This window comes from Colossoma macropomum, unplaced genomic scaffold (assembly GCF_904425465.1).
Source record: "Colossoma macropomum unplaced genomic scaffold, Colossoma_macropomum, whole genome shotgun sequence".
NCBI classification, from domain to species: domain Eukaryota; kingdom Metazoa; phylum Chordata; class Actinopteri; order Characiformes; family Serrasalmidae; genus Colossoma; species Colossoma macropomum.
The window spans coordinates 29,267,187-29,293,307 of NW_023494788.1; the positions used below are offsets into that span (position 1 = coordinate 29,267,187).

The window sequence follows — 26,121 nt, forward strand, 5'->3', positions numbered from 1 at the left end:
AACAGTTTTGCAGTTTGAATATGTGAGAGTGAGTGAGTGTGTGTGCGCATGAGAGAGTATTTAAATATGTGTGTGTGAAGAAGAAGCGTTATTGTGAAGTCTATTCACAATCAGTTAACATTAACAGCACCCTTTCCCCATTAGATCTGGCAGTGGATTATAATTGCAGATGCATTGTAATTGAGGCAAACACTAATTTGGTTTTAACTGTTCAATTAATTACTTAAATCTGAGATAACTAATGTCCTTGATCAATTCTAGGAATGCGGAAGAAACTGTGAATGAATCCTTCAGACAAACATATCATCCAGCATGCAAATACTATCAACCTACATTAAGAATGAATGATTTAGTCACTGTTTTCCCTAATATGCTCAAATTATGGCATAATTAAAGAAATATTGTGCAAGGTAACTGACATTAAATGTTACCTCACCATCGTCTCATAATTTAAAATGATTTTGCATGCCTTCATGCTCCACTAGATGGTGCTCATACTCCAATTACTGTGTCAGAAGACTCAGAGGTTGTTTTGTGCAGGAAATCCATAAAGCATGCAAGGTGGGGTAATTTAAAATACTTGGTTGTCTGCTAGTTAAAGTTTTCACTTGCTTTAGCAGACCTGTTGCAACTCAAATTAGCTTTTGGAGTTTGCATGAGGGCTTTTAAAGCAGAATAAACATCCATTTTGACAGTTGTGTTCATTTATTGGTCTTTATTGGTAAATATTTGTGCTTAGAGATCAAGTTGCAGGCTCAGGACCAGGTTTGAAGTATTAAAGGAATCCTCCAGCGTTCAAACATACTTAATAGAAGCCATCACGTGCATTGGCATCAATTATACAGTACTGTGCAAAAATCAAAGACCACTTTCCAGTTATTGAGTCAAAATAGCCATTATGTACAAGTTCTTCATTTTACAAGAGATATTTCCAAAATTGGAGTTAAAGATATAGAGAAAATGAGACTCCAGACAGCCATGTGAGACTGATAGACCATATGTCATCTTTGAGAGAGAGAGAGGAAAAAATCAAGATCCACTCCTGCTTCAGATCTGAAACAATCCACAGGTGTTTCTGTCCATAAAGACAACAAAATTTTGCAAATCAAACAAAGAATCTGCTGGTATTCTCAGAATAATAGACTGTCCACCCCAGGGTCCAAATGAGTGAATGTGTTTGGGATTACTTGGATCGTGAGAAAGAAAAAATGCAACCATCTTCAAAGACTGAACTTTGGATGTGTACAGACCCTCTTTACACCTGGTCACTTCATGCATCTTGAGTATCAGGATTATATCTGCCTATTCTATCATTCTATTATTTTTCTAACATCTGTGTTTTTTTTTTTTGCTTTTACTGAAAAATGAATAAATTATACTTAATGGAAATTAAATAAAGGAAGTGTGTTCTCTGACTTTCGTAAACACGTTTTCTTTAAATATATACAGAAAAACATTTTGAAATGATTGTCCTTAGTAATACATTGTATGCTACAGATGTGACAGATAGTGATTAGGGTGACCCTGGAGTGTTCCCTTAATGATATTTTAAGGCCATTATATACTCAGGAGGAGTTGATCGTCTCAATTAGAAAATTCTGAAATGAATTGGAACATACTGAGCTCTATCATTGTCCCACTGCAGTCATAAGTTCATAGGTGGCCTTCCCCTCATTGCGCCATTCCCTCCATTAGACATCTCCATCGGTTCCACTGTCTCCAGCTCCAGCGAAGCCTATAACTGAGGCACCATGAGGTTGTATGAGAGGTTAAACATGGCCAATTGGGTTAGCTGAGATTTCCCATATGCATCACAGACGTGCCATTAGCAGTTACAGCTCCTTCAGTATGCATGGTGTTAATGGCAAGCTGGTGGGGGGTGGTTTGGGTGAAGGAGCTGAATAAGCATACTGAAAGAAACTTAGTCTGCGATTCAGTTCCACAGTCAGCCTGCAGTTTAGAACCCTCCACCATCTACCCCCAGCCCGCCCTCTAGGCCTGCGCCTCGGGGACCCCCTCAGCTTCTCAGATGGAGCGGTCATATCGACCGTGGGCTTTTTCATCTCATCTAGCCATTACTGGACTGAATTATTCATACTTAAGTAATTAACACTGGCCATCAACCCCACTGCGCAAGAGCCACTCGATTGAGGCAGGCAACAGTGGCAGAAAGTTTTTTAGGCACGAGAGGGGGTGTTGATAAGAGCCTCTTATACAAAGCAATCAACAAACAGTGTAATTGTAGCCCAAGGCCATTTTAGAGGGTGTGAATAATAATGACTGCATCACTCCAAACTTTTTAAAATTGCACCACTTAATGGATGTAAAACCTTTTGCCCTTGAATCTTAAATTGGGTGGTCATACTTTATATAATTTAGTGAAAACCGTGCATGTATTTTACAATCTGGCTACTTTACACAAGGAGGGAGAGACTTTTAAGGAACACGGCAAGTCACATTCTTTATCGTATTAATGATGATGACAGAAAATAATTTCAACATGTTTACTTGAGCATTTATAACAGAAGCCAAAGCGCTCGATTCATCAAAACACCCACACATATAAGTGAAGTCAATGCGTAGGTGCTAAACAAAAATGGGGAGTCAAGCCATTGACTCAGGCTCCAGTTGCATGTAGACTGACTCGCAACTTGAGACGGATTCGCCCTTAAGTGACTCACAACTCAGCTCAGATTTGAGACTCATAACTGAAATTTCCTCCTGAGAAAAAAACATGAACAAAACTAAATTAGACCTGCCAACCTACGGAGCCCCTAAGGGGCCGTGGTTAAAAAAAAAAAAAAAAGTTAATGACATTGCGTTCCCTCGCAAATATTTTGCATTCCCTTAAAAAAAAGTGTGCCGTCGCAAAACATATGCTTGTCAGACAGCAAGCAAACGTAGGACTAGAGCTTTGTTTTTAGCATAGCTAATATTAAAAGCTGTTTTCCCAGTTTCGCCAGTCTATGCTGAGTTTGTTCAGCAATTGTTTTCTGCAGTCTCTGTAAATGTAGCTTTTACTGTACGAGGACACTCGATCTCAGTTTCAGTTTGCGCTCACTAATAGCATAAACATGTTTGATTTTGAGAAGCGACGCGTCTTTATGTTGCAGTCCAAGATCTACATAAAATTCAATGAGCTGCTCTATGTCTAAGCTTAAGCAAAGCACAGCTTTTGCAAGCAAAAACAAACCATTTGCATCGTAATGCAAAACATTTGCCAGGGAACACAAAACATTTGCGAGGGAATGCATTTTATTTGCAAGGGAACGCAAAACATTTGCAAGGGAATGCGAAACATTTGGGAGGGAACCCAATGTCATTAACTTTTTCTTCTAACCACGGCCCCTTAAGGGCTGCATACCAACCTAAATGCAGTAAATGAATAAAATGTTTGTTTTCGGTCCAACCTTATGTGTTTCTTCCTTTTAGTTTTGCTGTGTTGTTCTCCCACAGCTTGCCTAGTTTGGTCCAGTAAGCATTCCAAAAAAAAAAAACATTCGGTCTGTTGTACAGAACGAAGCCCTACATGCAGGAAATGAGGCAAAATGGCTTGAATTGTTGACTGGCATGTAGTTTGGATAGCAACATGCTAGCAAGTGCTGTTATACCTATTGTCTTAGAAGTGATCAGCTAATGTGCTTAAGTTTTGGTAAGTTAACTATATATCATATTCCTTTAAAACTTATATTTTTTTCAGTCAGACTGGTTAGTGCACTAGCTAGCTAGCTCACATGCTATGTAAACTACAGATTACCCAATAATTTTAAATTTTGTTTGCCTCTTTAAGCACATTTACTGCATGTAGCACCTCAGTCCTGTACTTCAGACTGAAAGTTCCTCTGTAATTAAAGGCTCATCAATTGAAGCCGTGTCAAACCTGTTTTTTAGTAGGGGGTTACTTTTGAAAAAGCTTTTAACAAGACTAAACTAAATTCTGCACTGAAAACTGAAGAGTCAGCTTGCACTAGGATGCCAGAGACTTGAGACTCAAGACCTGAGCCTCAAGACTCAGGATTCAGGACTCGACTCGGATTCCTGAACGTTGCATTGTCTTTTACTAAGTGCGTTTCAAGTCATTAGGTTTTCTGTTTTCTGTAAATACCAAGTAATGCATGGGAATTATTGTCCATATCAACACTACGCTACATACGCAGCATAATGATTAGACTGACAAACACTGGAGCATTTCTTTAACTCTTCTACAGCCAGCAACAGTTGTTACTTAATGAGATTGATGGTGTCATATACAGCATGTTTTTAATGCATCACTTTGTCACCTTTTTCACCTCTTGTTTGGGGTGAAGGCCGTGTAGTTGCACAGTAAAAGATTGGTCTGATGTACAGTGCTGGCCTATGTTTTGAGGAAGACTAATGGTAGTGTGTAGGAGCAAAGGCTGATTTATAGCAGCATCATTGATTCCCATGCTGTGCGTCTCCAGGCCTGCCACAGGCCGCCGAGGAGCTGGGAATTGGTGCCATCTCCAATTAGACCAGCGGCCATAAAAAACCAGAGCGATCGATGGTGGACCACTTCTTTACCAGGGAGCGTCAGGCCTTAGCTGGACTGTGCATGTTACTGTTGGCTTTTTAATTACCTGCTCAAGGGTTTCATCAAGTAGTGGCAGCCATTTGTTCAGCTTTATATTTGGCCTTTTGAAGCATTGCTTGTCAGTGGATTGGAGCCTTTGTGGCTCTGTGTAGTGGTGCCTGTAGAGTGGAGTTTATACTAACTTGCCGTACAAACTTCAATTCCAAAAAAGTTAGGACAGTATATGAAATGCAAATAAAAACAGAAAGCAGTGGTTTGTAAATCCATTCGGACTTCTGTTTAAACAAAAACAATTCAGAGACAATATTTTTAATATTTTATTAACTTATTAAAATTTTTTAAAGAAATGCCCATTCTGAAAATAATGCCTGCAGCGTCATGCCTCAAATTGACTGATGCCCAGTGAAAATGTGTATTGTGGTCTGACGAGTTAACCAACTGTTTATGGAAAAAGTAGATGTTGTGTTCTCCAGGCCAGAGAAGAAAAGAACTATCCAGTTCAAAATCCAGGGCCTGTCATGGTATGGGGGTGAATTAGTGCCCATGGCATGGGTAACTTGCACATTTGTGAAGGACCATTAATGAAAGATTTTTCTAGCAACACAGGCTGCCTTTTCAGGGACATCCATGCTTATTTGAACATGACAGCGTCAAACCACATTCTGCATGTGTTACAACAGCATGTCTGCGTAATAGGAGAGTGTAGGTGCTAGACTGACCTACCCACAGTCCATACATGTCAAAGGTGTAGCACATTATGAAGCACAAAATATGACAATGAAGGCCATGTACAGTTGGATCAATTGTCTTTGTGTCTTTAGTCTCCAAATAAATATTAAGTGTCGTTTAAAGAAAAGATGATGTAACACATGTGGCAGGCATTAAATTTGGCATTAAACATATTTTTATTTTAAAAAGGATAAAACATCAAATATTTAGTTTTTATACTGCTTTTAATTTACTAATGGTCAAACAGAATTTCTGAAGACATATCAATACTGCATAAACAAGACAATAATGTTGTTTCTCATTCATTAAGGGCAATTTTCATGTGGAGGCACATTAATTTTTTTGCCACTGGCCCCTGAAATCAGAAGGATGATGCTGTATTGGGAAAAGACAATGAAGGGAGAGACTGGCAGTGGTATAGATAGTGTCACTCAACTGATTGTATCAGGAAAGAGCTGACAGAAGTGCAGCTTCACTTACTATAAGCAGGATTTATGAGTTGCTTCTCCAAAGCACTTAGTGAAATGCAGTGTACATAGAGATTCACCACTCTACACTCACAACTGTAAGTGTTTCTCCCTGGTCCTCCAGTCACATTCAGTGAAGTGCTATAAGCATGTCCACTCAGTGGCAGTATTAGACATTCTGTTCTCAGCCCCATTCACCATTCGCCTCATCACGAAAAGCACTCTAAGGGATTTATAACTGACACAGGTATGAGTACAGATTTTACCAGACTGGCTGTCCTGTGGGCTCAGAATACTTTTAACCAGAACAAAAGTTAAACATATATGGAAAAATAGCAGCCAAACCACCATTACCGTCAATCATTTGCCTTAAAAGGGAATTCCACCGATATTTCTAAATTTCTGCATAAGTTTTTTGAGGTGAAATGGTTTGTTATAGAGAAACTTACAGACTCAAAATTCTTTACAGTGGTGGTGAAAACCAGGCATTGCAATGATTTTATGTACTATTTAAAAAGAATATTGAACCTACATGTCATTTGAATTTTTATATGTGGTGTTTATTATGATAAAATAGTGGGAAATTTTTAAACATACATTTCTTTGGGTCTTTGGGAACTATTTTGCCTTACAACACCCTGCATGTACCTCTCCACCATAAACATATTTAAACAACTATATTTTTAGGCCAAAACCTTCAATACTATCACAGAACAATGTTTACTGACATCAGGCAACATATCTGTAGCCATTTCATGTAATAGCTATAGAGGCATTAAACTCTTCCGATGTCTGGACTATATCACCACCACTGTGAACAATACTGACTCTGTAAGTTTCTCTATAATAGAGCATTTCACACCAAACCTGAATGAATGATTAAATAAACATAAAATATTAATCTGCATAACTCTTTTAGTAGGGTCATTCATCTATACCTAAAGGCTCAAGCCTCTCTCCACATGTACGCCTGTCAGTCTGAGGTACTTGTTTCTGTTACAAGAGGGACTATCTTTTAAAGTGAACTTTAAGTACTGTGTCTGAATTTACTGGTTTAAACATTTTAAGAGGACACTGGCTGGTGAGTTTCTGCTCTCCTTAGAAGAGGATGATTGGCCTCTGGAGACAGTGGAAGTAGCAAGGTCAAGCTACACAGAGGAGCCTGAATACAGGATTAAACTGACATTAGAGCAAATGAGTTGAAAAATGCAAGGATAGTTTCCTGTCTTGAAAAACAAAGTTTGCTTCAGAAGTATAAAAAAAAATCTAATTGTCCCCAAATCACATGCTCTCTAAACAGCCTAAGAATAGCAAGCTCTTTGAGAACAATCTTAGGCGCCAGAATCGTGGTCTCTCTTTCTTCAGTCTAAGGAATTAAAAGTGACTCACCAGCTAATGCACAATTTTTTTCCCCTCCTTGAAAATGGAGCACAGACGTCAATCACTCCATGGGGAATGTTTACCCTGCTACTGGTCCCGGGGGGCAACGCAGAGGCGTCTGTGGGTGTGTTTTCAATCATGGCATCAAAATGAGCTCAAGTTATTATTTAAGCGAATTACATGTAATTTTGTATAAGGATCACCTTCTGCCTGTTGGCCTGAGGTGTTATATAGTGGTGGAACTGATTTTGCTCTTTACTCTTAAAATACATTTTAGCTGCAGCAGATTTAAGCATTATCAGATGGTTTGTGGACATGGTGATCTCCGAAACAAATGGGTAGCATTTATGTGTGTGTGTTAGGGTTGGACATACCTGAGTATTAACCTGCAGTCAGGTTCATAAATATTTGGATGCCAACAAAGTTATAAAGTTGAAATCAAATTATGAAAATGCATTCAAAGTGCGTTTTTTTCAGAGTATTAACATATAAAATCGGGAGAACAGTGTAGGACATAGAACCATTTTCATGCATACCCACTATCTTTAGGGTTTCAAAAGTAATTGGACAACTGGCTGCTCAGCTGTTCCATTACCAAGTGTGTGCTATTCTCTCGTTATTTCACTTACAAATAAGCAGATAAAAGGTCTAGAGTTGATTTCAAGTGTTTGAAATCTGTTGCTGTTAACTCTCAATATGAACTCCAAATAGCTGTCATTGCGACTTAACACTAGGTGTGACCAAACCAACTATTTGGCAAGCTCTTCAAAAGTAAGAATGCACTGGTGAGCTCAGAAACACCAGAAGGCCTGGAAGACAATGGAAAACAACTGTGGTGGATGACAGAAGAATTTTTTCTCTGGTGAAGAAAAACCCCTTCACAACACTTGCTGGAGGAAGAACACCCTCCAGGAGGTAAGCATTATCTGTGTCAAAGTCAACAATCAAGTGAAGACTTCACCAAAGTAAATACAGAGTGTTTACCACTAGATGTAAATCATTGGTAAGACTAAAAACAGGAAGACCAGAATAAAGAATGCCATGAAAACAACATCTTATGAACAGATAAGGCAAAGATCAACTTGTACCAGAAAGATGGGAAAAAAAGAATGTGGAGAAGGAAAGAAACTGCTCATGATTCAAAGAATACCACCTCATCTGTCAAGCATGGTGGAGGTAGTGTTATGGTGTGGGCATGTATGGCTGCCAGTGGGGCTAGTTCCCTTGTATTTACTAATGATATGACTGCTGGCCAAAGCAGCAGCATGTATTTTGAAGTGTAAAGGGCTATATTATCTGGCTAGATTTAGCCAAATGCTTCAGATCTTGTTGGACAACGCTTTACAGTGCAAATGGGCAATAACTGAAAGCATACTCCTAAAGCAACCCAAGATTTTTCAAAGCAAAGAAGTGTAATGTTCTGCAATGGCCAAGTCAATCACTTGACCTCAATCCAATTGAGCACGCATTTTACTCACTAAAGGCACAACTGAAGGTAAACCCCCCCAGGAACAAGCAGGAACTGAGGACAGCTGCAGTGAAGGAGTGTCAGAGCATTACCAGTTTGTTAGGGACACCTCTTTATATCAGGTCCACCTAGAATATAATTGCACTTTATAGGTTCACAGTTACTGGCTGTAGCCCATCTGTTGCTACACAATTAATCAGCCCCCGCCAATCCATCCATCAATAGAAAAGGGCCATCGCTGACCAGATATTATTTGGGCAGTGGATGATTCTCAGCACAGCAGTGACACCAGTTACATAGTGTCTGGGAGTGCAGAGTGCCTACTTGCATGAGGGGCCCATGTTTTGGACAGCCAGTGAAACATCTGCATCTTATGCCCCGCCTAATTTTCTTAGCCCTCTAATCACTGCTTGGCAACTGTTGCTGTCATCTGACATTATCTTGGTCCAACTTTAAGTTCTGTATTAGGATGCCAGTGCTAGTTAGGAGCTCCAGATATGGTCATAAAATGTGTCTGGACAGCTTGTAATAGATATCTAATATCCAGACAGGGTAAAGAATGTTGTTTTTCACCCACTTCCAAAGCCAAAAATAATATCAGCTTTGGATTTCTTTGTAAGGTAAGCTTCAGAATCAGTGGAACACACACACCATAACCAGACACCAGTTATTTAATTCCTAGTTGCAATCATTTGTAGCTTTGCACCATTTCTATATGGGGTTTAGACTACTTCCTTGTATTTCACTTTATCACTATTGTGGCTATGTTAATAGTCTGCGTGTCTTGCATTTTGCAGCAATGTTATAGTCTCTCTAGACTGGCTGAGACTGAATCTCCTTGTATGGAGGATGCATAGAATGCATAATTAGAGATTTGATTCATGGAAGTGGATAATCTGTTTGGTAACCCAATGAGGTTGTGCTGGGTGGGTAATATAAAGGATACTTTATATAGGCTAATGCTAAAAACTCAAACCTCCACTGATACTTACACAAAAACTCACGATTCATGCATGTTTATTTCTTTTGTCTACCATTATTATAATCATAGTGACACTGGTTCTATGTAGACTCTGCTGTGTTATCAGGTCTTGAGGGACACTGCTCTGCTTGATGGACTCTTGGATTAGGGGGCCTGGTCAAAAAGCTTCGTCTACATGCCTGGGGATGACTTGTTACAGCAGAGTGACACCAACATGGTAGCAGCTGTAGTGCTGGTAAGAGCTGTCAGTGTTGCTATGTTTTTACACACTTCAGTGTCAATGCTGGGTTAAGAATAGTTCAGCCAACAGTCTTGTAGTCTGAATACTGATGAAGGGCTGGATGCTGACTAGCGCAAACTGCAAGGACAAAGAGTGATAGTCTCTTACAAGGTACAGTTAGACAAGGATGGTGTTTCTAAGTGGCCAGTAAGTATAAGCAAAACTTTTACATATATTGTTTAGCCTTTCTGAAATCCCTCAAGTTTTAATACAGTCACCAACAAGCACTCCAAAGGTAATTTTCTGGAGGGATTTAATGCTACTGATTGGTTCTGTCATCACTCTACCTTCACTATTATAGAGCACTTATTCCCCTTCAATGCTCCAAGTTATAAATGGAAAGACTGCAGGCTTCAAAGCTTTGCCCCATGCCTCTGTGCCCCCCCTGGATGAAGCTATTGACATTAATGTGGTATTTGAAAAAGTATACCTCTGTTAATTAGTACAGTCATTCTGCGAGCCTGAAAGGGTAATGTTTCACACCCACACCCCCTCACTGCCAGTCCGGCCCAGCCCAGTCCGGGCAGCTGACATTTAAACAATCTGCTTGATATTTAGTCAGAGGATGAAAAGAAACAGATGCTTTTATGTGCTCATAACAGTGAACAGATTCCTTTTGACTTCTTGTATTTCTCTTCTGTTTTTAGACCATATTTCTACAGTAATGCACTGATTGCTCAGCTAATGCAGGGCCTCTCTGACTGAGAGATTATAAGGTTCCTGTTGTATTCAGTCCAGAATTCTGTGCATATGTGGTTTTAAAGGCAAGACAAGACAAGGCAAGTTTATTTATATAGCACCTTTCATACACTGCTGTCATTCAAAGTGCTTTACAAATGAGTAAACACAGAGCCAGAAAATACAGTTATTTAAAAAAAAGTAAAATGGTGTGGGTGAGAAAATAGTCACGTCACCAAATTTGCAGTCAGTGGCTATCAGCAACTGCTAAAATATTTGTATGAACAATATATACAGTACATCCCCTAGGATGGATCAATGACAACTTGGTTTACTGTGTTCTTGTGGCAACACAACTTCAGTTGTTACTCATACTCTCAGGTAACATAGAACTTTATGACTTACAAGCTCGCAAGGACCACCCAAATGCACCATTAATGGAATAGTTCAGAGAAAAATCCAATGTTAACAATTTTCCAAAATGTAGTCATTCACTATAATATATGTTAGGGTGTCCAAAGTTTGCCTCATTAGTCTTAAATTGGAGCTACACAACTGATGTAGCTAACAAGTAATAGAACATTTTACCCTGCCCTTGCCTCAAACTGCATTTAGTAGTTATGTAATCTCAAACAGACTTGCTTACATACTTTCTAACATTGATATACTGGCATTAATTAAAAAAAAAGATAAGTGAATGGCATCGGCAAACCCTGACTATTAGAGGTAGGTCTTGGGTTTTGGCCATAAATATCAAAACTACACATAAACATTTATCTAAGGCTTAAGACGTTCGGTCCAGCTCATGAAGGCCTAAGTGAAACAAACTTGCTTGGCTGTATCTAAATAGATACCACAGGGAAAAAAAATCCTGACTGGATAATTATTAACTGGGAGTTTCAAGATCTTCACTTTTTTGTTTCCAAATTTAAATTAAAGATGAAATAAGAATATTACTACAATACTTTAAGAGTTTAAATACAATAAGCATGATGAGTCTATTAAGCACGATGATTCTATTAAGCGTGATGATTCTACTTCCTGGAAATCATTAAGCTTTCTCTGAAGTCCCAGAAGGCCCTGAGGTTTCCCAACTGGTGAATAGTATGATCTTACCACACATTTAAAAATTGTCACATTTTCCTATCATTTCTTTGAGGGTAAAAAAAGGTAAAGATAATATTTAAGTCATACGCTGAAGAGTTTTGCAGAACTACCAGCCCTGCTCAGCCACCGTTACCTAACTGCAGCTGCTATCACTGGCAGACAGAGCTGCCTGCAAAAACCCAGTGTTTACCTACTGAATGTCAACCATGAGTCTGCTGGAAGCTTCAACAGACAGACAGAGAGGAGCAGAGCAAGGGCTGAAGGGGTGATGTGGGAAGAGAAAGGGCAGAAAGAGAAAGGTAAAGAGCTACAGTTGTTTACATCTAAGGATACTTCATAGCTCAGACAAAGCCATTGGCTGGAAGTAATTGTGCTTCTGCTGTGCCCTTTTCCTTCCTATAGCAGGTTCTCGGTCACTGCCTCCTCTGATGATTGTGTGCTATGGATGCAGAGGAATATAAGGGTTGCTTATACTGTACTGGTAAGACATAATGAGTGGTGGTGCAACGGATAGAATCTCACCCTTGAAGCATTGGCAATGTATATGGATAATTCTACCAATATACCAATAGACCCTATACCTTAATTATGATTATTTTATTAAAACACATCATTAAACATATATATATATGTACACAAGTGGCTCACTGCTCCCTGTATAGTGCACTATGTGAATTATGAAATTTTGGTTTTTACACCTAAATATTACACTTTATGTCCAGTATGGAATTGTGCACACATGGCTGAATCCAAAGTGGTTCTTTTTTAGACCTACTGTGCACTGTTTAGATGCAGTAGCCATTATTTTAAGCCCTATGAAGTGCACTTTGCAGCAAGAAGGGAGCCGTTTGAGATTCCGAATGGATATATCAGGTTCTGCTCGAGAACAGCACTGGTTTTCTGACTGTTTCTTCTGTAAAACTTGAACTATAAGGACAATAGCGGCTTTTGTGTTAAGAATAACTCACAACAGCTATTTTTTTTAAAAGATGACTATTATCAATTTTGGCAAATAAACTTTTTGTATGTGTAGGGCACCAAGATGGACATTATACACTCACAGTCCACTACCTCTACACTGAAATGCTTGACACAGAGGTCAGTGATGAGACTGAAGAAGTGAAGGTTAATAGTGTTAAGATAAACTGCAGCCTATAGACGGCACAGCACAGCAGAGCAGGGTCCGTTTCTTTGAGGCAAAGTTCTGGATGAATCATCAGAGGTCACTTTGATCTGAATAGTGCAACAATTGTGTGGGTGGGCAGACAGAAAATAGTGAGTGAGTAAAGAAAAGAAAATCAGTCCTGACAGGCTTATAAGAGCCATGACAAACCAGTGGTGAATGTATAGCCTGGCCATTGGCTGACCTTTGTGTTTGTGCAGAATGAATGGCAATAGATTATGGCCTGTGGTTACAGCAGTACTGCTGGGTGATGGCTGGTTAGGTTTGAGACCTGAAGTTAAATGTGCTGAGACCAAAAAAGTGACAGGAATATGATTTATTGTCAAGCCTAATATGATTTATTCTACCAAGCCTTTCTAGTTGACACTAATGTATGCTCCCGTTACTTTAATATACTATATGTAGATAATGTAAGTCTGAGAACCATACACTTCATACACTATACTCATGTAGCTACTTTTTCATTCTTTTGTTGCAATGTTTTCTTCCACAAACAGACAACATTAATTCAATAATCTCTGCAGGTGCTTAACTGTGTGCCAAGCCGGTCTGGAACAGGTATACACAGTTCCACAGAGTAAAGTCATATCGGTGAAATACTGATCATCATTTCACTAGAACGTAAATGAGTCCCTTATCAACCTCTCCCAGAGCAGTATCTCCAAAGTCATCCGATTCAAACCAAGGCTCAGCATTCAATAAATCACTACCATTCTTTTTGTTCCTAGAACACTTTCCTCTCTGTCCCAGAAAATTATTTTAAGAACAATCCCATACGGCACAAAAAGCAGCTCCCTGAAGCAGCACCTGAGTGGATTTTTGAGACGGAACAAGTCGATTTATCCTGGTCCATCTTATTTTCTTTCAAACAGATCAGGAATGAGCCAAAGCTTCCAAATTAGCACACATGTAGAGTTTGCTGAGCTCACTTTTAGACATTACCTTAAAGGCCCCAACATCCTACATTATTTTTGTATTTGATTTTTTTTTTTCCCCTGAGGTCCATTTATGATGTTGGTCTGGGTTTAATTCCTTTTTACCTGACCATTTTCAAACCTCTCTTTATCCTTTACAATTAAATAGACTGGTAAAGGCTGCTAAACAGCCTTTAAGACTGACATATGCAAACAAGCTCTGTTCTGATTGGCTGCCCTGTATTGGCCCCCATTCAGTCTGGGGTGAAACATTCCTTACAACATTAGTATGTATGGACAAAGCTGCTGTAAAAGGTGGATATACAGTGCTCAAAAATACATTTGGAACACTTCTATCATCATTTGTATTTAGAATTAGTTAATTTGTTAATGTATTGTGGAAATTGTGCTTTATGATATTCAAAAGTACATCACTTCAGCTATATTATGACTTGTCAATCAACTCAAACCATAGATCTCCAACGTACCATGCAATGCATCTTCAAGCTGTCACCCAAAAGAAAGGTCTGACTGTTTGACTGTTACACATGGTGTTTTTTCCTCAGTTCGCACCAACCTTCAAAGACTTTTCTCACTGATTTTCCTCTTTGACCCACGTCCTAGGAGGTTCTTGACAGTTCCATAAGCAACAAACTTCTTAATTACATTACGCACTGTTGAAACAGTGATGTCAAGGTCTTTGGAGATGGCCTTCTATCCTTTACCATTGTGTTTGTAGATATTAGCACTTCTGATGCTCTCAGATAGCTCTCTGGTCTTCACCTTTGTGAAAAGGGATCAGGGAAAGTAAAATGGCCTTTGTAAGCATTAAAGCTATCATTCATTGGTTAATTCAAGTCATGTGAGCTGTCATTTATCAGAGGTAATTCTAACTTAATTAATCAGGTGAGTCTAATCTAGTATAATCTGAAGGGAATTCATCAAAAGGGAGCCAATAATTGTGTCATGTCCATATTTCTGTTTTTATGCTTTTTCCCCCCATAGCTTTTTTTTTTTTTACTCTTAGCTGGTGTGTATTGAACATGAGTGTATATTGACCTAAGACACTTCACAACACATTTTTTATTTAGGAAATATTGTACATTATGTACTTAAAATTCAGGGGTGGAAATAATGGTGGCCAGAACTGTCGCAGAAACAGAACACCTGTTGATTCGTAACACAGTTATAATAATAGTCAATGGGTGGATGCTGATGCAAATACAGTCTACAGTCTTGCTAGGCTGAAGTACAGTAGGCATCAATGAATGAGACCAAACAAGGCCACAGATCAGCCCCTTTACCATGACTCTTGAGTGACTATCACCCTTGCAATCTCATCTCTCCATCCCCTCAACAAGAAAAGCACTGCGAGGGCACTCGAGAAAATTATTCTAACCTCTCCTGTTATCTTTATCTTTAATCTCCGGTAACTAGAGGGAACGCAGAGAGTCCGGCTCACTGGACAGTGCAGCTGGAGCCGTTCACTGCGCATTTTACTCACTGACCCTAGTTAAAGTTGAAAGCAGGTGAACAGAGGCTCTGGGGATAATACAGTGGCCTTGTGCTCGGCAGAACGTTGACCCTGTGAAGTACGCTGATTGGACTGCGGGATGAAATGAGTTTGTGTTAATGTCTTTCTGGGAACAGGATGAAGGACAGCGGCTGATTGAAAAGGTCGCAGATAGAGATGGGACTTTGCCCTGATGCCATTTCTACCAAAGGCCCAGCTCTACATTAAATCACCATGTACTGTCATGACTGGCATGTTTATTAGCAGCATGTAGTGTTCCTGAAACTGGAAAAAAGAGAAACATGTACAGTATGTAGTGTCTTTCTTCTTGCAATCTGATAGGCGCTGTGAGTGCAGTGATGAAAGCCAAGACCCAAATCTCCATTGTTAAAGCTGATTTCAGTGGATAATTTGGAATTATTTCTTACTTAAACTCTTAAAAATAGCAGCATATAACAGCAGCAATAACAGCATCAAAAGGATTCTTTGGAGTGATGTCATAGCAAAACTACTCTTGGTTCTTTAAAGGAATACTGTTTAAACATGTTTCCATTTTTAATCCGCTGTAGCAACTGCCTATTGGCTGCTAATATAAGTGTGTTTTGAGTGAAATGGGGGTATGTATGAAAGTCAGAGACCACCCTTTTTTAATTTAATTTCCATTCACCATGGTCATTAAATACAAGTTATTCAATTTTCCGCATCACAAAAAAAGCAGAAAACATATTTTTAGCTGAAAATTACACAACGTTCAACAACTAAAATCATTTTTCTTTAGTATTTATTGTGACCACCCTGTGTCTTTTTTACAGCTGCCATTCTTTTTGAGAGACTTGCTTTGAGTTTTTCAAAGAAATCTGCATGGATATTTTTCACACCTCTGAAGTTCAGTCTTAAGGCCTCAGCATACTTCTTGCAGAGACAATGTTTGCCTGGCTTCAGCAAACAATATGACGTAATTGCGGAGAAAACGAACAACCATAGGCGTCATGCGGGGGCTTCGATCACCACACATGGCAGTTGGGCGAACTCCGTGGACGAAGCCACTACACGATAAAGTCTCTCATTGGACGGTACAAAAGAGGCATGCCATTAAACAAAGATGGACGACTTTGAGGAGCTTTGATTTGTTAAATAAACAATATCTCCTAAATGTAAGATGTTAAGTCTTCGCTAGTACTAACTAGTACTAAGCACCAAAACATATAGGTTATCTTAAATTTAGGTTCACAAGAGGATGAGGCTGAAGTTGGCTTTCTATTCACCAGCTTCTTATTAAAATTTTCCCGTTCCACCTTAAATGGTGGCAGTATTCTGAACTTAAACGTTGCCATAGTTTAGAACTGTGAAAGAATCATTTTCTAACAGTCATGAAACTTATCATAAAATGTCATAATGTCCCGTGGAGCATCTGCGACAGGCAACACGAAACCGCAGAAAGTATGTGAGCTTGTAACACAACCCTCGAGAATTTTGTTTTGCGAAAAGTATGCTGAGGGCTTTAGAAGTTGGTTGCATTTCTAAGTAACCAAAGACACATTCACTGTGTTGAGGTCTGGAATCTGGGGAGGCCAGTCTATTGTTCTGAGAACATGAGCAACTTCTATCTTTGATTTGATTTCTCCTTTTTGTCTACTTCATTTTTCTTATTAACAGCTTCTTGGCTGTTACACACACTTTATTAATTAATGTATTAGTTAATATAAAGAGACTTCACTCCAAGTGATTTCAAGCATTTCTATTTGTCCAATCATCATGAAGTTTCACAGATCATGAAGGACAGCCAGTGTGTTGAAATGATGCAGAAAAATAAAAATTGACAAAAATGATGAGATTTTGTGCTGTTTTGACTGCAAATTAAAGAAATGAAGGGTGGTCTCTCACTTTTGCACAGTTCTGTAGTTACTACAGGAAAAAGCATTAAAACAGTTGTCCATGGTAATCTCCCATATGCTGCAGAGGCAGGAGACAGAGATTAGGTTAAAAGTGCAGGAGTATTCCTTTGCAGAACTATCCACTGAAAGGTTCTATAGGGACCCAGCGGTGGTTATTTTTCAGAGCATACTGTACATGATGAATTTGACCAACTGTACGTTTACTACAATACTCTACTGTTTGTGACAGTTACAAAATTGAGATCTTGTCTTTAACAGTCTCCTTCATCATGTCACACTGCAGATGACCTTACAGTTCATTGATTAGGAGCAGGCTGACATGCATGACCTCTTGTTACCGAATACGCTTAGTCCATATTGATTCACCATCTCCACATCTGTATCTCCGCCTAACGCTTGTGCTCGCAGCAAAGACATTACTTATACTCCTCTCCCTTCTCATGAATACCAATGAGAAGAGCAGACCATTCATCCAAGCTGAGGTAAAACCCTCTGTTAAGAGCATGAACATGCGGGGACAGGCATCGCCAGCACACAGAACATGTGCTGGGACTGTGCAAGAGTAGTGTGCACAGTATGCATCTTTCTCTAGCAATGGCAGAAAAGAACGAGAGAATTTCAAATGTTTTGAGTCTTATGAAACTCGTGTTTGATGCAGAGCTTGAAACGCACACTTTCTATGTCATTACATATTAGATTGACTTTGAATCAGAATTACTTGCTCCTCTGATGTTTCTGGATACAATAATATTGATCAGACACGTCTTACTCACATGATGTACATATTACATGTAATAAAGTGTGTCTGTTTCAGTGTTTAATGATGAATTCTCAGCAGCAGTTGCTGAATGTCATGAATAAAATAGTTTAGTTGAAGATCTCTATAAATCAAAACTTACAGAAAACATTAGTGGGTCTATATAGCATCCAAGAGTGAAACTGAACACACTGTGTTTTTACCAGCGCTGTCAATTCCTACTGCACATATACAAATTCTTGATAACATTAGTGATGTGACGTCAGGTCACGTGGCAAATCTGGGTTTCGAAACTTCAAATCAGATCAGAGCAATTGATTCAAACGTTTCGAATGTTTCGGAATGAGCATCACTAGCTTCCTCCTGACATACAGTACATTAGATTTAGAAAACCTACCTTTTCTTAACAGACTCATCCTCAGTATTATCTGATGCTGTAGTACTCGAGTCTGGTCTTGGTCTTGTCTCTGTCTCGGTTTCCTGTGGAAATTGTTCTTGAGATGAGCCGAGATCCTCTACCTGAGAAAACGGTAAACTTTTTTTTCAATCATTACTGAATATCAACAAAACCTTAAAAACAAAATAAAAGTCCTTTCTCTAGATGTTTAAATAAAATCAGTTTGCTGCTGGTTGAGGTTCTAATTGATACTTTCCATGATGGCTTACCTGGATTTTATTTGTTTGTTGATGTTCATTGGTTCCAAAATTCAACCATCTCCTGAGGGCAGATCAGAATGTTATTATTATGTTTTCATTTAATAATTACAAATTATGTATATGGTTTGTTTATATTCAGTTGAATTTAGGTGGTGATTCTGAATATGTTTTAGAGAAGAAGTGACAGAGAAGAACATCAGCACCATTTGCTTCCAAAAGTTGTAATGCAAAGTTGGACTTTATTATATAAATACATAATGAGATTATAATGTAATAATAATTAATAATATTTTTCAGCTATATATTATTCAATTATGTTATATTTTTGCTTATTTTAAAATAGAATGGTTGTACATATATATCATGTATAATGAATGTACAATGAACTACTTCTTTTTATTTTTATATTCTGAAAAAAAAGTTAATCTGGTCTCTGTCTTGTCTCAAACTTGACCACTCCTGGTCTCAGTGTTGACTTGGCCTCACCTCTAGTGGTCTTAACTAGTACACTGGCATAATCCGTCAAAAGAAAACCTTCATTTGCCCTTTACATTATGGAAACATAACATTACAAATGGACCAATAGAAACTATCCTAAATTAAGTGTTGGGTAACATTAGCAGAGGTTAAGTTAAAGTCAATGTGAATCAGAAATCACAGCACATGGGACCATACTGCCACCTTTCTGAATGAAACATGATATTAGGGAGGGTCTCCGAGCTACTGTTTTGCTCAATGATAGGTGGGGGCTGTTGAAACATGATACTATTGGTTAATATTACTTTTCCCTGCCCACTTTTGCATGGTGATGTAACGAAATTCAAAAGATGTTTCAGAGGCAGGACAAAAGACTTCACATTTTGATGGATGATTATGGAAAACAAGACTTTTATCTTTTAAACGGTATAATATGATGATTCTCACTTTTTATGACTAGGTCCAATAATCAGTAAAGTAAAGAATAAGTACATTTTGACTTCAGGTTGACTTCAAGAGCATTTTTTCTTCTCATAAGGTTTTCTTATGACAGCAATGCTACGAACGTGTAATCGTAGTTTAAATTAAAACAAGAAAAAAATGATTGTGTGATTAGTGCGATGAGCAGTTAAGTGTTTTTTGATCACACCTCACACACTGTATCCACAACATTATTTTCAGCTTTTGACACTAGTTGAGTTCAGATCTTCCACAGTGAATAAAAAGAGGCTAAAACAGTCAGTCACCCCATGAAGTAATTAAACTCATTTAACAGCGCTTGACGTGAACCATTTGCTGTAATCACTAATTGACAGTAATTACAACAGTACTTGGAACACTTATCGTGTGAGGCTTATCATTTTAAAATTTTAAACAGAGAATTAAATGAGATAGTCTTTGCCTAGATAATAGTGATGATTATCCTCAGAAACTGTGTAGCGCAAGGCAGCCTGTTGGAATGTTTTCTAAAAAGTTTGGCAATTAATGTGGAACTGGGGCACAAATAGATGGCAGGTCTGACTGATGAAGCTTTCTGCATATGCATTACTACTGACCTCTGAGGGCCACTGCAGTAGGGTTAATGAAGGGCAGGGGTAAACAGGAGCAGCCTCCTTCTCAGGCATGCTGGTGTCTTATTTCTCATTTCTGCTAAAGAGACCACTCAGTTATATCATACCTGCACGTCTGCTGCGGCCTCCTTTTCCTCTCCCATAATGTACCAAGGTGACTCCGCAGTCTGTGACCTCAAAGTGTCAGCCTTTTGGTGTCTGTGGAAGTAAATACTGTTGAGAGCATAATCAAAGACAGGAAATAAAAATGCTGACAAGCTGATTAATCTACTGTCTTCTGGCACATACAGTGGTCATTTTGAGTAATGGTTAAGTTACCAGCACCAACAAAAGTTATCTGTTCTGGACAGAATTCAGTTGCACTCAGGAAGAAAAAAAAAGGTTTGTCAAGTGGTTTCACACAGCTGTTAAGTAGTTTCTTAGATAGCTGAATGATTAAAGGGCCCATATCATGGAGTTATCCTTGATTTTGATATTTTCACTTCAAAACATACCCTTCACACCCCCATCCATGTAGTACATGAAAATTAAGCTGGAAAAACAGCCTTCTTTGAATCGTTTGCTTTTGTGATGTCACAAAAACCAACTGATTTACATATATCTGCTTATTCAGCCTGCAGCAAGTTAGCCTGCCCATTCAACCTGAAGTTATGAGGAGTGCGATGCAGGTCAGCCAAACAGAACAGCGGTGATTTACATATCACTCTTGAAGGCACTGCAACAAAATCAGCATGTTTAATTCTAAGAGATAAAGGCAGGTTGTGAATCGGTCAGGTAACATATAAATGATGCCTGGTTTTGGTACACTATATGGACAAAAGTATTGGGACACCTACACATTACACCTACAGGAGCTTGTATGACATCTCCTGGCATTCTCCAACCGAGACTCATCCATCAGACTGCCAGATAGAGAAGTATGATTCGTCACTCCACAGAATACGTTTCCACTGCTCCAGAGTCCAGTGGCGGCTTGCTTTACACCACTCCATCTGACGCTTGGCATTATGCTTGGTGAAGTAAGGCTTGTATGCAGCTACTTGGCCATGGAAACCCATGCCATGAAACTCCCGGCACACAGTTTTTGTGCTGATGTTAATGCCAGAGGAGGTTTGAAACTTGGCAGTTATCGAGTCAGCAGAGTGTTGGTGACTTTTATGCACTCGGCAACCCCATTCTGTAACTTTATGTGGTCAGACGCTTTGTGGCTGAATTGGTTCCTAAATGCTTCCACTTTTCAATAATACCACTCAGAGTTGATCATGGAATATCTAGGAGGGATGAGATTCCGTTGGCATCTTATTACAGTACCACGCTCAAATTCAGTGAGCTCTTCAGAGCGACCCATTCTTTCACAAATGTTTGTAAAGGCAGACTGCATGGCTAGATGCTTGATTTTATACACCTGTGGCAATGAGACTGAATTAAAACACCTGAGTTCAATGATTAAGAGGTGTGTCCCAATACTTTTGTCCATATAGTGTATATCTGCTTATTCTGCCTGCAGCAAGTTAGCCTGAAGTTATGAGTAGTGCAATGCAAGGCAGCCAGTCAGAACATGTTGTTTACATATGTCAGTCTTAAAGGCACAGCAAAAAAACAGCATTGTTAATTCTAAGAGATAAAGGCAGGTTGTGAAGCGGTCAGGTAACATATAAACAAATGGCTGTTTTTGGTACATAAACCTACATAAAATAGGTTGTGGGCCCTGTAATATGTATTCTATGTATTCAGATATATAACACAAAAGAATGAAAGTAGTCTGAGTAAATGTGAATGAATTAGATCCTTTTTTTAATATATCATGCATATATGTATTTACCTTAATATGGTTATAAATGGTAAGTTAATTATGCTACCCTGCTTATCGAAAGAGCACCAAAACATGAATCTTGCTTGTTGAGTTTACTGGTCACAGCAGGTCAAAGTACAAATGGTGTCAGATGTATCAGATGGCAACCGAAATCTAGTTTATGGAGCAAATGCTGGCAGTTTAAAGCCTGAAACGCGTCTTGGGAAAGTCTTGAGCAGGCGGTGTGAAACCTAGAAAGGCGTCCAGTTACCCCTAAAAATAGCAAATCCTGAAACTGTGGCTAGCAGTTTGCTTTCACACAGAGGGGGGCTCAGAGCTCAAGTCCGCCAGGTGATGAGCGCAAAGGGGTTTCATACGCGATTCTGTGAACACCGGACTGACGAAGACGACAGCAGTTCAAAGCTATAATGGTGTTCACGCTGACGACGTGAGGAAAACGTTTTGTAGCAGACAGTCTCCTTCAGCGACCGCCGTTAGCAGTCTGAGCAGAAGAGAACCTCCGGCTTCTGTCTTTGCTGTGTGAACAGAGCATCCAGGGGACTTCACAGCAGGTAAGTGAAGACTCTGTTTAAAGCGTAGAAGATAAACGCCGTACTTTTCAGCAGCTGTGTTTTGTGGGAAATGTAGTGACTGTAGTTTCGACACTTTTTTCGATGAACTGCGCGCTAAGACAAAATGACCTCGGGCGTTAGCTTTGCTGTCCCTACTGAAAAAACACAGAAACCATTAAGGAAACCCATAGAAACCAAATGTTTCTGTTGGTTCCTGATGGTTTTGTAATGTTTTGGGCTTTTTTGATCGGTTGATATCACAATTTAAGGGCTCGTAATGGTTTAACAGGTGACCATTGACTGATTCTAAATGCATTTGATGAGGTGTTCTGCAGGAAAGGGTAGTTAAGACTGACCCGTGGCTCCAGAGTTCTCACTGATGTCGGCTCTGCTGAGGTGCTGCAGTGAATGTTCTAGACCTTCAGCTCGTTTATAAATAGTGAAGCAATCATGTAAAAAGCTTGCAGACAACATGGACACGAGCCCATTAAGACACACGGTACATCTTCAGCAGTGCTTCCTTCTGTACTACAGCTTAATGCAAATGAATGGCTCATTAGTCTGTGTGTGAACAAGTCGATCAGAAGCTACACTCTTAGAAAATATGGTTCTTCAAGGGTTCTTTATTAAGAACCATGAGTTCTGGAACCATTTCATGCTTACATGGTTCTTTACATGGTTAATGGTTCTTCAGATTGATGGAGAATGTGTTGTATATGAAGATTGGTGTATATTGAAGATGGTTCTTTAGAGCACCAAGAAAGGTTCTGCTACTGTTACAAGCTTGACATCGTAACAATAACAGAACACTTTGTGTAACCATATACAACACACTCTCCATCAATCTGAAGAACCATTTCACCATGTAAAGAACTGTTTAGGCTTAAAATGTAGAATGCATTGTTCTAAATACTAAAGAACCCTTGAAGAGCCATCTTTTTAAGCCTGTACAAAACACCAATCTATTAGTAAACTCCTGAAAATAATCAGAGCAGGCTAGTTAGTGGTCAGAGGAAGAGCTGGGTGTACCTTAAAGGGGATCTCCACCAAATTTTCAAGATTCTTTTTTCATAATTCAGTTGTTCAGATGTGACAGTTATTCAGAGTATTTTGATGTGAAAATGGGCACTGAAGATAAACTCTGGAGTGAAAGTGTGTAGTTAAGGGACTTCATGTCTTTTGCAAAATGTAATTTGATTCCTGATTATTTGTACTTGCAACATATTCATTCTTATTTAAGATTTTACTTGTGGAATTTATTCTTTCCTTGAAAACATTTGACACAAAATGAACTTAATAAGAAACTTACTGACCTGGATTTCTTTACACCAGTGCTGACAGGAACCGGACAGGAAAATGTCTTATAAAAAAGTGGTAAATCATAAAAAAAGTTTTCTTTGGGAACTAGTTTGCCTTGTTTTGTTTGTTTGTTTTTACTTTTTAGCACATTGTAACTCATTTTAAGCCATAACCTTATTTCAAAACTGCTGAAAAACAACATCTCAGAGCTTTTAGAGGCATTAAACTTTTCAGACGTCTGGTTCCTGTCACCACCACTGTGAACAGTTCTGACTGCGCCAGTTTGTCTAGAAAGGACAACCACTTTGTTTACATCTGACTGATTGAATTATGCAGACATTTTGAAAAATCGTACTTCCCCTTTAAACGTCTTCTTTCTTTATTATTCGTGTTTTTTTATTAGCAAAGTCACATTTTAGCTCCAAAGCAAAGAAAGCAGTATCATTTAGGCTGTGACATCTTTCCTTTTGCTACTTTTTTGTAGTTGGGCGGGATTTGCTGTTAGCCCTAATGGAGATGGACGGAGGAGACTGAGCTGTACTGCAAGCTAAACAAACGCAGGCGCATTTATTTACATTCCTCATCAGCAGTGAAGCTCGCGCTGCTTTCGTGTTCACGAGCGCTCAGCGCTTTAATAAGACCCCACTGCTAAACTCCCATGTTCATTAAGCAGCTCTGGGTGCGGGTTTCAGTGTTTCTCGCCCCCGTAAACGACGCAGAAGCCAGTCGGGGCTGTTAGACTCGCAGCACCCTGTTGAACAGTCTGGGATTTCTACAGCATGTCAGATATCACGTGCTAGTAGATGTTGCAGCGCTGGAGCCAGTGGCGTAGCACAACCTATGGATATGAGATCAACCCTTTTGTAGTTTTAGAAGGTGGTTCCTCAGTTTTTTTTTCTTTCTCTTTTTTTCTCCTCGTGTGTCATAGCTGACGTCGACCGCCACTCGGTGGAACCCCCTTTCCCTCTCTCTCTCTCTCTCTCTCTCTCCGCTTTTTGTTCGCTCGCGTACAGCAGAGAGGGGTCGTGATTTAGTGCGGAAGCGTTGACGGTGGATGCGCCTTTCTGGATCCATGTGCATGAATGTAGGAGGCAGTGTGGAGGGGAGAAGGTAAGAGAAACGCTGGTTCTGCGATCCGAACGAGGTCGAGGCGCATCTGTAGCGCGAGCCACGCCGACAGCATGTGAGGGGAAAACACGGGGGGATTTTTCCTTTATTGACTTGTTAGCAGCACGCGCTCCTGCAAACTCGCCGCTTTTGTTCTTCTACGGGTTGGGGGGCAGGCAGAGGGGGCTGCATCGGCGAACGTGGCACCGAGCAGGCAGATGCAGCGCGCTTCTGAGCCTAAACAATGTGTGTAATCTCTCAACTGTTTCCTTGCAGAGCCCTTATCTCATCACCCGGTACCTCTGTTTTGGATTTGGCACGGACCTCGTAGGAGAAATCAGTGGGCACGCGACGGGGGGGATTTCGATTCCAGCCTAAATCGGGAATTACGCGTCCAAACTGGGATCTATGAGCGGGAAAGTGGCGAAGCCTAAAGAAGAAAAGGATGCTTCCAAGGGTAAGATGCGAGTCTCGCGCTGCCTGATTGCTGCCCCCCCTCTTTTCCTCCTCCCCACATCAGTGGTTTAAAGCGCCCGTGCTCAGTGCTCATCCATCTCCCCCCCTCCACCCCCCACTCTCATCGCATTGTCCTTTCAGGCTTGTGAACACATAGAAACATAGCAGGCTTTGTTAACGCTGCTATGCCTTTGGCACAGTGTTGATAGCTGTAGGTCGTAAAACAGACTGACTGATATCAGATGTGTCGCTTTAATGTAACAGCCGTAAAGCCAGCGGTGCAGGTGCCCGGCTGGACCTGAAGACAGGTGTGTGTGTGGATGAGAGAGAACTGGCTGAAAATCCGCATCACTCTCGCGCTAATGTGCGCTGTGTGTATGTGTGTGCGTGAGTGATGACGCGCGCGCGCTGTTTTGTTTGGAGCGCGAGCTCCCGCGCGAGCAGAGCGGCAATTCCTGCCCGAGCATCGCCATGGAGACAGAGGGGCCGCGGGGTTGCCAAAGAAACCCGCGCGGAGAAAAACGAGAAAACCGCACGCGCGGTCAGAGCGCGGCCATCTGCGTGAAAAAGAGCACGAGCTCATAATGGTGACTGACAAATGAGCAAAAGAAAAGGCACGGTCCAAACCTGCCATGAGCAAAGCTACTTATAATAGTAATAATAATAATAATAATAATAATAATAACACACTATAAAACACAGTAATCTTCATTTTCTGTGTAGTAAAATCTACTAATACACTATTTCTTGTATAACCATTAGTTACAAAGTCTAGGTAAGATCAAT

General features: G+C 39.8%; 1 protein-coding gene and 1 long non-coding RNA gene across 5 annotated transcripts in view; one reads left to right on the forward strand and one right to left on the reverse strand.

Moving 5' to 3' along the window:
• Nucleotides 1-18,302: 18,302 nt before the first annotated feature.
• Nucleotides 18,303-20,310, reverse strand: LOC118807187. Its single transcript, XR_005007174.1, has 3 exons — nt 20,217-20,310; nt 18,572-18,623; nt 18,303-18,424 (listed from the first exon to the last, which is right to left on the reverse strand). It is a non-coding gene; the product is annotated as an uncharacterized LOC118807187 (long non-coding RNA).
• A 1,716-nt stretch (nt 20,311-22,026) lies between these two features.
• fgf13a (fibroblast growth factor 13a) overlaps nt 22,027-26,121 on the forward strand; it is a 191,384-nt gene continuing 187,289 nt past the window's right edge. For 2 of the 4 annotated variants that reach the window (XM_036569096.1, XM_036569098.1), the window contains exons 1-2: nt 24,760-24,882; nt 25,156-25,336. In XM_036569096.1, coding sequence (XP_036424989.1) covers nt 25,288-25,336 — 49 coding nt within the window. In that variant the 5' untranslated portion in view covers nt 24,760-24,882; nt 25,156-25,287. Of the gene's footprint in view, nt 22,474-24,759; nt 24,883-25,155; nt 25,337-26,121 lie in introns of those variants that run through there. The other 2 variants (XM_036569095.1, XM_036569099.1) reach the window with 2 other exon arrangements.